The sequence below is a fragment of the Salmo salar genome, chromosome 27 (genome assembly GCF_965601325.2).
Source record: "Salmo salar chromosome 27, fSalSal1, whole genome shotgun sequence".
NCBI classification, from domain to species: domain Eukaryota; kingdom Metazoa; phylum Chordata; class Actinopteri; order Salmoniformes; family Salmonidae; genus Salmo; species Salmo salar.
This window is the reverse complement of record NC_138317.1, coordinates 42,408,372-42,422,500: the sequence shown is the minus strand read 5'-3', so window position 1 is coordinate 42,422,500 and position 14,129 is coordinate 42,408,372. Positions and strand designations below refer to the sequence as shown.

Here is a 14,129-nt window from a genome sequence, read left to right as displayed (position 1 = left end):
GTCTCTGTGTGTGTTTGTGTGTGTGTGTGAGTCTCTGTGTGTGTGTGTGTGTGTGTGTGTGTGTCTGTGTGTGTGTGTCTCTCTGTGGGTGTCTGTCTGTCTGTCTGTCTGTCTGTCTGTCTGTCTGTGTGTGTGTGTGTGTGTGTGTGGGGATCATGATATGAGATCATGCCGATGAATATACATACAGACATACACAGTGGCCAGTTTATTAGGTACACCCATCTAGTACCAGGTCAGACCCATTTTGCCCCCAGAACAGCCTGAATTATTCGGGGAATGGAAACGTTGCTCAATTGGTATCACAGGACCTAACGTGTACCAGGAAATCATTCTCCACACCATTACACCACCAGCCTGTACCTTAGACACACTCCACACCATTACACCACCAGCCTGTACCGTAGACACACTCCACACCATTACACCACCAGCCTGTACCGTAGACACACCAGGCAGGATGGGGCCATGGACTCATGCTGCTTACGCCAAATCCTGACTCTTCCATCAGCATGAACCCAAACCGGGATTCGTCTGACCAGGCAATGTTTTTCCACTCCTCAATTGTCCAGCGCTGGTGAGTGCGTGCCCACTGGAGCTGCTTCTTCTTGTTTTTAGCTGATAGGAGTGGAACCTGGTGTGGTCGTCTGCTGCTAATAGCCCGTCTGTGACGAGGACCGATGAGTTGTGCGTTCCGAGATGCCGTTTTGCACACCACTGTTGTACTGCGCCGTTATTTGCCTAGGGTGTGGCCATTCTGCTTCAACCTCCAATCAACAAGCTGTTGTCGCCCACAAGACTGCCGCTGACTGGATGTTTTTTGTTTGTCGCATCATACTCGGGTGATTTCTGTATTTTGAAAGTTACATTTCTTGAAAACTTGATTGCTGACAAGCAAAATATTTTGGGACTATGTCAGCAATGGACAAATGAAACAAATACCGGAAGATAGTTTTTGGGTGGACTTTTCCTTTAACCTTAACCTCTAGCCTAGCTAACTTTAGCCAGCAAGCTAACATTAGAGTTAGCCACCTAGCTAACCTTGGCCAGCTAGCTAACATTAGAGTTAGCCACCTAACTAAGAGTTAGACAGCTAGCTAACATTAGAGTTAGCCACCTAGCTAACAGAGTTAGCCACCTAGCTAACGTTAGGCACAACAAATTGGAATTCGTAACATATCACATGTTTTTCAAAATCGTAACATATTTTATGTTTTGCTAAATTGTAACTGGTAACATATCATCTCTGCCGGCATTGTTTAGAGGTGTGGCTAGACTGGTGCGCCAACCTATTCTCGTCCACCCAGAGAGCTGTCATCATCGATTGAAGTGGATGGCTCGGACTCTTCCGGTTCGCCCTCTTCGCTGCGAGAATCAGCAAACGGGGGCAGCAAATGGGGGCTCGTCTGTCTCTGTGAATTTATGTCCTTGGAGGTTTGTTTTTCTCCACAATGGCTGATGGATATTCCTGCACGCTGATACATTTCAGCAGAGAATCTCTTTGACTTAAAGATTTAGCCTCTTTTCTTATTAGTTGAAGAAATATAAATATTCGCTTCCTGATAGTTTTTTGTCTCTTAGACATGGTTGCAAATCTCTATAGCTTCATTTTTAGCTGAAAGGATTTCCACTTGTAGCTAGCTAACGTTAACAGGCTAAGGTTAGGCCTTAATCATTTTCATCACACACACATTATTAAAAAATACAATACAATAGTTTATTTGGCAGATTAAGTTGATAATCCTGTGTAAAAACACACATCACCATAGCTACCAAGGTTAGTAGGAGTGAATTTTGGGAGAAGCGGGAACGAGGTGGAGGTGGGAACTGCAGCAATGGTGGCTGGAGTACCGCCGGAGGCGTAGTAGCCAATCAGGGGCACCGGAGGATGGCAGCCAATTTCCAAAATGTTGCCCCATATTCAAGGTAATATTCAATCTTGTCTAATGGGAGGGCCGGCCCTGGCTGCACTTATGCTACTGGGGTGTGGGACATCATCTATAATAATTTGGTTGCTCTACATTATTTTGACCAGCAGGTGCCACTAGTGTCAACTGTCTTGATCAAAGCCTAGAGTAGTGAACCTATTGTCGACACAATAGGCTGGAAAACATTAAAGCTTGAGGAAGCTTAATTTCTCCACCACTAAATGTACATACAGAATAATACGAAATGCAGTGAGACCAGGTTTACAATATAAACTTTTTTTTCCAGCACTGAATGTCTTAATAATAAATTAATAACATTTTGATTTTACCTCACAGATGAATAACTTCCTATATCATTCCGGGGCAGTGTGGTGGGGTTAGAGGTCAGAAATTGAGACCGACTCCCTGTTTAGCGATTCGGTTTTTTTCTCCGGTGCTGCTGCATCCCGGGACAATGTGACCCTGCACGGATCACCTTCATTAGCTCGTTGGAAACCATTACGAAGTTGGTCGGTCGACGTGCACGGTTTAGTGAGCGTTAGCTGGTGCAGTTTGCCACAGCAGCTGGAGGTAAGGAAGGGAGGAGGGGGCTGCGGGTTAGCATTAACTAGCTACCGGTATCTGCATTAGTTAGAATGACATGATCTCACATCCTCAATCGATAATTTTGGTGCAAGGATCTCTGGTTTATGCCCAACAGTAGATAGCTTTGCTAGTTAGTCCGTGCTAGCTTCTGGTGCAAGATGCATGTAATGAGCTAGCTATCCAACGTAGCGAAAGTTAGCTAGTGGGAGCTACTTTTAGTAGCTTGTTAATGCATCCGTGCTATAGTATAGTCAGTTGCAAGCTAATGTCAACACATTAAAGCTAGCAAGCTAATAATTAGCTAGCACGATAAGCTACCCGTACCGGACTGATGCACGCCCAGTGGAAGTGATTGGCAAGTCTCATTTGGCAGAACGGTTAACTTGGTAGCTAGGTGACATATTTAGCAACAGGCCATATTTACAAACTTTGATTAATATCTGAAGTAGAGTTATTAGCTAGCCATGTAAATTGTCGCCTGCCTCTCTCTCTCTCCGGCAGCTCCATCGAGCCATGCGACAGTGGTGCCTCCCGGCCGCCGTCCCGCGAACCGAACCGATGCCCACAGGGCGCCTCTCACCCCCGCTGTCAGGTAGTCAAGGCAGGCTGCCACTGTAAATACCATGGCTCAATAACACATAGTTTTGGCAGTCAGGGCACAGTACCCATATGTACAATTATCTCTCGAAAGTTTGGCATTTCTGTCCACGAGAGATTTAATGTACAGTAGCCCACACGCCTTTCAATATCATGGCATTTAAATATAGTTTTTAGTCCATGTTATGTTTGGTGTTTTTTTTTATCTCATGCTCCAGACACTTCATGTAAAAGATGTTAGTGTATATTTATTATGACTTTTTTAAATGAGAAATCAGGCAGTGAATCATCAGGCTTTTCCCCAGACAATATGTCAGGAGGTTGGTGGTACCTTAATTGGGGAGAACAGGCGCATGATAATGAGTTGAATTAGTGGAAGGGTATTAAATATATCAAACACATGGTTTCCAAGTGTTTGATGCCATTCCATTTCCTCCTGTTCCTGAGTATACAAAAGGTTAACGCCTGGTTTTTCCATGAAGTAGACTGACCAGGTGAAGGCTATGATCCCTTATTGATGTCACTTGTTTAATCCACTTCAATCAGTGTAGATGAAGGGGAGGAGACGGGTTATAGAAGAAGGCAGCGGCGGGGCGGGGACTCAATATTAGGAAGGTGTTTCTAATGTTTGGTATAGGCAAAGTTGGCCAGACTTTTTCAATGACCCTTGGTTCCACATAGAGAATGCAGCCTCTCACTGACTACAAATCCAACTGCATTTTTCTCTAACCTTTTTGTAAGTGAACTTGACAACAAAGTCCCGCGTATACAGTATTTCAATGTAATATTTTCATATGTTAGAGACCTATGGGAAGTGTGTGTGTGTGTGTGTGTGTGGACAAGTCATGTCTGTTTTAACCCGTTAGATGTCAGGATGGAGTGTTGTGAGGTGGAGCCACGCTATACCATAGAGCAGATCGACCTCCTCCAGCGTCTCCGTCTCTCAGGGATGACCAAGCCACAGATCATCCAGGCCTTGGAGTCCCTAGAGCGGCTAGATCCCGACCATCGCCCCCTGTACTGCAATGACACCCACACCGCCAACCCAACCAACAACACCACCCCTACCACAGCCTCCGCCCCAGTCCCTTCCTCCTCTTCCTCCTCCTCTTCCTCCTCCCTCTCCTTGGCATCCGCCACAACGCAGACCCCTGGGATGGACGGCGCCTCGCTGTCGCCTAGCAACAGCTATGAGGCCTCTCCCCCTCCGCTGTACCCACATGGGGTTGGAGTTCAGAAGTCGTTTAGCTATGACATCATGGCAGAGGAGGACTGGGATCTGGAGGAGAAGGTGGAGGAGTACATGAGGTGAGGGACAATAGACTGTGATGTGGAGGAGTACATGAGGGAGTGAGGGACAGTAGACTGTGATGTGGAGGAGAAGGTGGAGGAGTACATGAGGGAGGGACAATAGACTAGAGGTCGACCGATTAATTGGAATGGCCGATTTAATAAGGGGCGATTTAATTAGGGGCGATTTCAAGTTTTCATAACAATCGGTAATCGGTATTTTTGGACGCCGATTTTATTATAAAAAAATAAATAAAAATGATACACCTTTATTTAACTAGGCAAGTCAGTTAAGAACACATTCTTATTTTCGAAGATGGCCTAGGAACGGTGGGTTAACTGGCTTGTTCAGGGGCAGAACGACAGATTTTTACCTTGTCAGCTCGGGGATTCGTTTTTGCAACCTTCCGGTTACTAGTCCAATGCTCTAACCACCTGCCTTACATTGCACTCCACGAGGAGCCTGCATGGCAGGCCGACTACCTGTTATGCGAGGGCAGCAAGAAGCCAAGGTAAGTTGCTAGCTAGCATTAAACTTATCTTATAAAAAACAATCAATCTTAACATAATCACTAATGAACTACACATGGTTGATGATATTACTAGTTTATCTAACGTGTCCTGCGTTGCATATAATCGATGCGGTGCCTGTTAATTTCTCATTGAATCACAGCCTACTTCGACAAACGGGTGGTGATTTTAACAAGCGCATTTGTGAAAAAAAGCACTGTCGTTGCACCAATGTACCTAACCATAAACATCAATGCCTTTCTTTAAAATCAATACACAAGTATATATTTTTAAACCTGCATATTTAGTTAATATTGCCTGCTAACATGACTTTCTTATATCTAGGGAAATTGTGTCACTTCTCTTGCGTTCCGTGCAAGCAGTCTGGGTATATGCAGCAGTTTGGGCTGCCTGGCTCATTGAACTGTGTGAAGTCCATTTATTCCTAACAAAGGCCGTAATTAATAATGACATAACATTGAATGTTGTACAACGTAAAATAAATATTTAGACTTAAGGTTGCCATCCGTTAGATAAAATACGGAACGGTTCCGTATTTCACTGAAAGAATAAACGTTTTGTTTTCGAAATGATAGTTTCCGGATTCAACCATTTTAATGACCAAAGGCTTGTATTTCTGTGTGTTATTTTGTTAAGTCTATGATTTGATAGAGCAGTCTGACTGAGCGGTGGTAGGCACCAGCACGCTCGTAAGCATTCATTCAAACAGCACTTTTGTGCGTTTGCCAGCAGCTCTTCGCAATGCTTCAAGCATTCTGCTGTTTATGACTTCAAGCTTATCAACGCCCAAGATTAGGCTGGTGTAACCGATGTAAAATGGCTAGCTAGTTAGCGGGGTGCGTGTGTAACAGTGTAGGTTCCGTCCCTCTCTTCGCCCCAACCCGTGCTCGAACCAGGGACCCTTGCACACATCAACAACTGACACCCCACGAAGCATCGTTACCCATCGCGCCACAAAAGCCACGGCCCTTGCAATGCAAGGGGAAACCCTACTTCAAGTCTCAGAGCGAGTGACGTCACTGATTGAAACGCTATTAGCGCGCACCACCGCTAACTAACTAGCCATTTCACATCGGTTACACGTGCTAATAGCGTTTCAAACGTCACTCGCTCTGAGACTTGGAGTAGTTGTTCCCCTTGCTCTGCATGGGTAACGCTGCTTCGAAGGTGGCTGTTGTCGATGTGTTCCTGGTTTGAGCCCAGGTAGGAGCGAGGAGAGGGACGGAAGCTATACTGTTACACTGGCGATACTAAAGTGCCTATGAGAACATCCAATAGTCAAAGGTTTATGAAATAGAAATAGTATAGAGAGAGAGAGAGTCCTATAATAACTACAACCTAAAACTTCTTACCTGGGAATATTGAAGACTCATGTTAAAAGGAACCACCAGCTTTCATATGTTCTCATGTTCTGAGCAAGGAACTTAAACGTTAGCTTTTTTACATGGCACACTTTTACTTTCTTCTCTAACACTTTATTTTTTTTTGCATTATTTAAACCAAATTGAACATGTTTCATTATTTATTTGAAGCTAAATTGATTTTATTGATGTATTAAGTTAAAATAAGTGTTCATTCAGTATTGTTGTAATTGTCATTATTACAAATAAATGTAAAAGAAATCAGCCGATTAATCGGTATCGGCTTTTCTGGTCCTCCAATAATCGGCATCGGCGTTGAAAAATCATATTCGGTCGACCTCTACAATAGACTGACCTGGAGGAGAAGGTGAAGGAGTACATGAGGAAGGGACAGTAGACTGTGACCTGGAGAAGGTGGGGGAGTACATGAGGGAGGGACAGTAGACTGTGACCTGGAGAAGGTGGGGGAGTACATGAGGGAGGGACAGTAGACTGTGATGTGGAGCGGTACATGAGGTGAAGGTGAGGGGAGGTAGTAGTGAAACCTGAAGAGAAAGTAGATGGGTATGTGAGGTGAATGTACGAGACAGTAGGAGACAGCAGAGATTCTAGCTCTGGGAGAGGAAGATCATCAGATAACAACAGCCAGTCTCTGGTGATTCGGGCTTATTCTCCTACTGTTAGACTGACTCATTTGGGTCAGGTGTGTAGGGCGAGATGGATAAAAAGATGATTGCAGCCAGGCTTACATACAGGACCTAAAGAAGGCAGAAATCTTTGACCGTCTCTGGCAATATGGCCTCTTGTGCAAGTTTGTAGACGTTCCAGAAACCACAGTCGAATCAATGCAGAGAGAAAGAAAATAGAGAATGAGTAGACAAGTAGAACGCGTAATAATAGATGTACAATTGGCAATGATTAGTTGGCTATATACAAGGGGTACCGGCGCCTAGTCTATATGCTAGGGGGTACCGGCGCCTAGTCTATATGCTAGGGGGTACCGGCGCCTAGTCTATATGCTAGGGGGTACCGGGTTGCTCTGATTGTGTGTATAGGATACATTATGGATAACCAGTCAACAAATGGTGGATCTGAAGTCATGTAAGCTAGGCCTATGGCTTCCTCTTCCTGTTTCTGTCTCTCCTTCTGTCTCTCCTTCATCAGCTTATCTGAAACCGTAGGGGAGGCAAAAAACATATGGTGTAGAATGTACACTATGTTTGGTTCCACCTGTATATCCACATTACTGCAGATGTCATGAAGGATTGCAGATAAGCAGATGAAGAATCTATTTAGTTGTACAGAAGTAGTGATGTCGGTTACTCTATCCACTGCTCACACCACAAACAGGAAGTGTGTTGTCTGTTCTTACTCTATGGTGTCTTGTTGTTGTTGGAGGGACAGTAACTTTTGTTGTTGGAGGGACAGGAAGTGTGTTGTCTGTTCTTACTCTGTGGTGTCTGTTGTGTTCTTCTAGGAGGGACAGTAACCTGGTGAAGGAGGAGATTAAAACCTTCCTCAACAACCGCAGGATCTCCCAGGCCATAGTGGGACAGGTCACAGGTAAAGCAGTCATATATATATATATATATATATATATATATATATATATATATATATATATATATATATATATATATATATATTCAGCTGAGACAGATTTGTAGTGAACCTGTGTCATCTGTTTTTAGTGTGCGGTGTTTACATTGTTTTGTATGAATATTAGTGTCTTTCCTTCTAGGATATTTTATAATGCTCTCATTTGGCTTGTAAAGTAAGCATTTCACAGTAAGGTTTACCTACACCTGTTATATTCGGCACATGTGACAAATAAGATTTGATTTGTTCCTACTCACACTCCTTCATGTGTTTCTCCTCTCCTCCCATTTTCTCCCTCCCCTATCTCCTAACTTCCTCTGCTTCTTATTTACCTTCCTCCTCCTCACTCCTCTCCTCTCCTTTCCCTAGGTATCAAATTTGATTGATCACATACACATATTTACAGATGTTATTGCAGGTGTAGTGAAATCAGTCAGTTCTGTCTCCTCACCCTAGGTATCAGAGTTACAGTGCCTTCAGAAATATGAATACCCCTTGACTTATTACACATTTTGTTGTTACAGCCTGAATTTAAAAAAATGATTACATTTTATTATTATTTTTCTCAACCATCTACACACAATACCTCCATAATGGAAAAAGTGAAAACATGTTTTTTTTGACATTTTTGAAAAATGTATTGTAAATTTAAATACAGTATTCACTCCCCTGAGTCAATTCTTTGTAGAAGCACCTTTGGCAGTGATTACAGCTGTGAGTGTTTCTGGGGTAAATCTCTAAGAGCTTTCCACACCTGGATTGTGCAACATTTCCCGCTTTTATTATTTTCAAAAAATTCTTCTGTCTCTGTCAAATTGGTTGTTGATCAGAAATTTTGCAAGCAGATTTGTCAAAACTGTTACTTGGCCATTCAGGAACATTCACTATATTATTGGTAAGCAACTCCAGTGTAGATTTGGCCTTGTGTTTGAGGTCATTGTCCTGCTGAAAGGTGAATGAATCTCTGTGACTGAACCAGGTTTTCCCTCTAGGATTTTGCCTGTGCTTATCTCCATTCAGTTTTTTTCAAGATTTTTTTAATCCTGAACAACGTTTACAAGCATACCTGTAACATGATGCAGCCACCACTATGCTTGAAAATATAGAGGTACTCAGTAATGTTTTTGTATGTTTGGGGCAAACCCAATAACACTTTGTATTCAGGACATAAAGTGATTTGCTTTGCCACATTTCTTGCAGTATTACTTTAGTGCCTTGTTGCAAACAGGATGCATGTTTTGGAATACTTTTATTCTGTACAGGCTTCCTTCTTTTCACTCTGTCATTAGGTTAGTATTGTGGAGTAGCTACCATGTTGCTGATCCATCCTCAGTTTAATGGCTGTGATGAGAGGGGAAAAAACTAACTTTAAAAACATTTTTGTTTAAGTCACACATGTTGAAATCCCTGAGCGGTTTTCTTCCTCTCCGGCAATTGAGTTAGGAAGGACGCCTGTATCTTTGTAGTGACTGGGTGTATTGATACACCATCCAAAGTGTAATTAATAACTTCACCATAATCAGAGGGATATTCAATGTGTGCAGTGAATGTCCCTTTGAGCAGTTACAGAGATGAGGTTAAGTAATCTTAGACACAGTTCTTGCACACAGTGAGTCCATGCAACTTATGTGACTTGTTAAGCACATTTGTACATCTGAACTAATGTAAATGAAATGAGAGGGAAAAAAATATATATGTTTTCTCACCCCTTTCCTGTGACACTCCAACTTGAGAGCAGGTGCACCCAATTTCTATCAATCATCCTTGATGTCGCTACATCTTGAAGTCCACCTGTGACTAATTGTTTTGGAAATGATTTAGAAAGAAAAACACCTGTCTGTATAATGTCCCACAGTAGACAGTGCATGTCAGAGCAGAAACTATACCATGAAGTCCAAGGAACTGTCCGTCGATCTCTGAGATAGAATTGTGATCAGGCATATATCTGGGGAATAAATAAAATATAAAACAATGTCGAGGGTGTTGAGCGTTTTCCAAGACAACCAAACTATTTCACAGTGGTCTCCGTTATTGGACAATTAAAAAAATAAATAAATAGGGAACTTCCCTAAAGCTGTCCGTCTGAGCAACCGAGCAAGAAGGACCTTGGTCGGGGAGGTGACCAAGAACCAAGTGACCACCCAGACAGAACTACAGAGTTCCTTGGCTGAGATGGGAGAACCTACCAGAAGGACAACAGTCTCTACAGTACTTCACCAATCTGGTCTTTATGGGGGAGTGGCCAAACAAGCCACGTCTGAGGAAAAATGTCAGAGCATGAGGCAAAATATTATGTGGTCTGATGACAACAAAAAAAAATCCTGAATGCAAAGCGCTATGTCTGGGAAAACCAGGCACAGCTCATTCCCCCCCCCCCCCCCCCCCCCCTAACAACATCCCTACCATGAAGCATGGTGGTGGCAGCATCATGCTATGGGGATGTTTTTCAGCGGCAGGGACTGGGACACTTTTTTTTAAATTTTCTTTTTTAAGGATGGATAGAACAATGAGTGGAACCAAATACGGGCATATCCATGATGAGAACCTGCTTCAGAGTGCAAACGTCCTTAGACTGGAGGAGGCGATTTAAGTTCCAACAGTACAATGACCCCAATCTAAAACAATGTTGGAATGTCTTCAGAACAAGAATGTGAAAGTCCAGATATGAATCCCATTGAAACATTTCTAAAACCATGTTTTTACTTTGTCATTATGGGGTATTGTGATGTCATTATGGGGTATTGTGTGTAGATGGGTGAGATAATAAAAAATAATGTTGAATTCAGGTTGTAACACAACAAACTGTATTAAGTCCAGTGGTATAAGTACTTTCTGAAGGCACTCTATACAGTGCATTGTGAAAGTATTCAGACCCTCTTGATTTGTTCCAAATTTTGTTGGGTTACAGCCTGACTCTAAAATGGATTGAATTGTTTATGTCCCCTCATCAATCTACACACAATACCCCATAATGACATCACAATACCCCATAATGACATCACAATACCCCATAATGACAAAGCAAAAACAGGTTTTTAGAAATTTTTGCACACTTATTACAGAAACTGATATTACATTTACATAAGTATTCAGACCCTTTACTCAGTGCTTTGTTGAAGCACCTTTGGCAGCGATTGCAGCCTCAAGTTATTTATCTTGCTCCTTCGCACCCAAGTATCTCTACTTGCACATTGATCTTCTGCACATTCTACCATTCCAGTGTTTAATTGCTATATTGTCATTACTTCACCACCATGGCCTATTTAAATAAAGATAATATAAAAAAGTATTTTTGGTTATGATGCTACAAGCTTGGCACACCTGTATTTGGGGAGTTTCTCCCATTCTTCTTGGCAGATCCTCTCAAGCTCTGTCAGGTTGGATGGGGAGCGTCGCTATTTTCAGGCCTCCAGAGATGTTCGATCAGGTTCAAGTCCGGGCTCTGGCTGGGCCACACAAGGACATTCAGAGACTTGTCCCGAAGCCATTCCTGCATTGTCTTGGCTGTGTGCTTAGGGTCGTTGTCCTGTTGGAAGGTTAACCTTTTCCCTAGTCTGAGGTCCTGAGCACTCTGGAGCAGGTTTTCAGAGTTGTGTAAAGTACTTTTACTTAAGTAGTTTTTTGGTGTATCTGTACTCCACTATCTATAGAACATCCCTACTGCCTCTTATCTGGCGGACTCACTAAACACATGCTTCGTTTGTAAATGATGTCTGAATGTTGGAGCGTGCCCCTGGTTATCTGGGAAATAAAATAAACAAGAAAATGGTGCCATCTGGTTTGCTTAAAATAAGGAATTAGAAATGATTTTTACTTTTGATACTTAAGTACAGTACCAGTCAAGTTTGGACACACCTACTCATTCAAAGCTGTCATCAAGGCAAAGGGTGAAGAAACTCAAATATAAAATGTGTTTTGATTAACACTTTTTTGGGGGGGGTTATTATATGATTCCATATGTGTTATTTCATAGTTTTGATGTCTTCACTATTATTCCACAATGTAGAAAATAGTAAAAATATTGAAAAACCCTGGAATGCATAGGCTTGTCCAAACTTTAGACTGGTAATGCATATTTAAAACCAAATACTTTTATACTCTTACTCAAGTAGTATCTTACTGGGTGACTTTCACTTTTACTTGAGTCATTTTCTATTAATGTATTTTTTATTTTACTAAAGTATGACAATTTTGTACTTTTTCCACCACTGTTCTTTGCTCTGTTCATCTTTCCCTCGATCCTGACTAGTCTCCCAGTCCCTGCTGCTAAAAAAACATTCCCACAGCATAATGCTGCCACCACCACCATGCTTCACCGTAGGGATTACTCCAGAAGTGATGCTTAGAATTCAGGTCAAATAGTTCAATCTTGGTTTCATCAGACCAGAGAATCTTCTTTCTCATGGCCTGTCCTTTGGGTGCCTTTTGGCAAACTCCAAGCGGGCTGTCTTGTCTTTTACTGAAGAGTGGCTTCCGCCTGACCACTAGCATAAAGGCCATATTTGGTGGAGTGCTGCAGAGATGGTTGTCCTTCTGGAAGTTTCTCCCATCTCCACAGAGGAACTCTGGAGCTCTGTCAGAGTGACCATCAGGTTCTTGGTGACCTCCCTGACCAAGTCCCTTCTCCCCCAATTTTTCAGTTTGCCCGGGCGGCCAGCTCTAGGAAGAGTATTGGTGGTTTCAAGCTTCTTCCATTTAAGAATGATGGAGGCCACTGTGTTCTTGGGAACATTTCAATGCTACAAAAATGTTGGTACCCTTCCCCAGATTTGTGCCTCGACACTATCCTGTCTCAGACCTCTACGGAGAATTCCTTCAACCTCATGACTTGTTTTTTGCTCTGACAGGCATTGTCAACTGTGGGACCTTTTATATAGACAGGTGTGTGCCTTTCCAAATCATGTCCAATCAATTGAATTTACCACAGACTCCAAGTTGTAGAAACATCTCAAGGATGATCAATGGAAACAAAATGCAACCTGAGCTCAATTTTGAGTCTCATAGCAAAGGTTCTGAATACTTATGTAGATAAGTTTTTTTTTTTTTATATATAAATTTGCTAAAGAATCCTAAAAACCTGTTTTTCGCTGTCATTATGGGGTATTGTGTGTGTAGATTGAGTGGGGGGAAATTACTTAATCTATTTTAGAATAAGCTGTAACAAAATGTGGAAATAAGTCAAGGGGTCTGAATACTTTCCGAATGTGCTGTAGAACCCCTCCCTAGGTATCAGTCCGTTATCTCCTCTCTTCTCCCTAGGCATCAGTCCGTTTATCTTCTCTCTTCTCCCTAGGTATCAGTCCGTTATCTCCTCTCTTCTCCCTAGGTATCAGTCCGTTATCTCCTCTCCTCTCCCTAGGTATCAGTCCGTTATCTCCTCTCTTCTCACTAGGTATCAGTTCGTTATCTCCTCTCTTCTCCCTAGGTATCAGTCCGTTATCTCCTCTCTTCTCCCTAGGTATCAGTCCGTTATCTCCTCTCTTCTCCCTGGGTATCAGTCCGTTATCTCCTCTCCTCTCCCTGGGTATCAGTCCGTTATCTCCTCCCTGGGTATCAGTCCGTTATCTCCTCCCTGGGTATCAGTCCGTTATCTTCTCCCTAGGTATCAGTCCGTTATCTTCTCCCTAGGTATCAGTCCGTTATCTTCTCCCTAGGTATCAGTCCGTTATCTTCTCCCTAGGTATCAGTCCGTTATCTCCTCTCCCTAGGTATCAGTTCGTTATCTCCTCTCCCTAGGTATCAGTTCGTTATCTCCTCTCCCTAGGTATCAGTCCGTTATCTCCTCTCCCTAGGTATCAGTTCGTTATCTCCTCTCCCTAGGTATCAGTCCGTTATCTCCTCTCCCTAGGTATCAGTCCGTTTTCTCCTCTCTTCTCCCTAGGCATCAGTCAGAGCTATATCTCTCAGTGGTTGCTGCAGCAGGGCTTGGAGATGAGTGACTCCAAACGCAGAGCCTTCTACCGCTGGTACCTGCTTGAGAGAAACAACCCAGGTAAGAACCAGTGTAGGAGGTGGCTAAGGGAAGGGAGAGGTTCATGTTGACTCCATTCTATTAGCTGGACTGCTGCTTGTTGTCGTCACCTTTCCCCCTCTGTCCATCCTATGTCCCGTACCGCTAATCCTGCATTGTGAATCCCCACACACACATCTCTCTGGTTCTCGAGGGCTGGAGAATTCAGTGAAGTACAGAGATCAGGAGACCGAGAGATCTATGACTGAGAGAACATATACAGTAGGA

At 42.9% G+C, this 14,129-nt stretch overlaps 1 protein-coding gene across 4 annotated transcripts in view; it reads left to right on the top strand.

Annotated features, from left to right (window-relative positions):
• Positions 1 to 2,280: 2,280 nt before the first annotated feature.
• The window catches only part of LOC106589083 (homeobox-containing protein 1), a 28,659-nt gene continuing 16,810 nt past the window's right edge, over positions 2,281 to 14,129 (top strand). For 2 of the 4 annotated variants that reach the window (XM_045709823.2, XM_014178760.3), the window contains exons 1-5: positions 2,281 to 2,498; positions 3,015 to 3,105; positions 3,977 to 4,418; positions 7,770 to 7,855; positions 13,773 to 13,883. In XM_045709823.2, the coding sequence (XP_045565779.2) occupies positions 3,027 to 3,105; positions 3,977 to 4,418; positions 7,770 to 7,855; positions 13,773 to 13,883 (718 nt within the window). In that variant the 5' untranslated portion in view covers positions 2,281 to 2,498; positions 3,015 to 3,026. The remainder of the gene's footprint in view (positions 2,499 to 3,014; positions 3,106 to 3,976; positions 4,419 to 7,769; positions 7,856 to 13,772; positions 13,884 to 14,129) is intronic. The other 2 variants (XM_014178766.3, XM_014178762.3) reach the window with 2 other exon arrangements.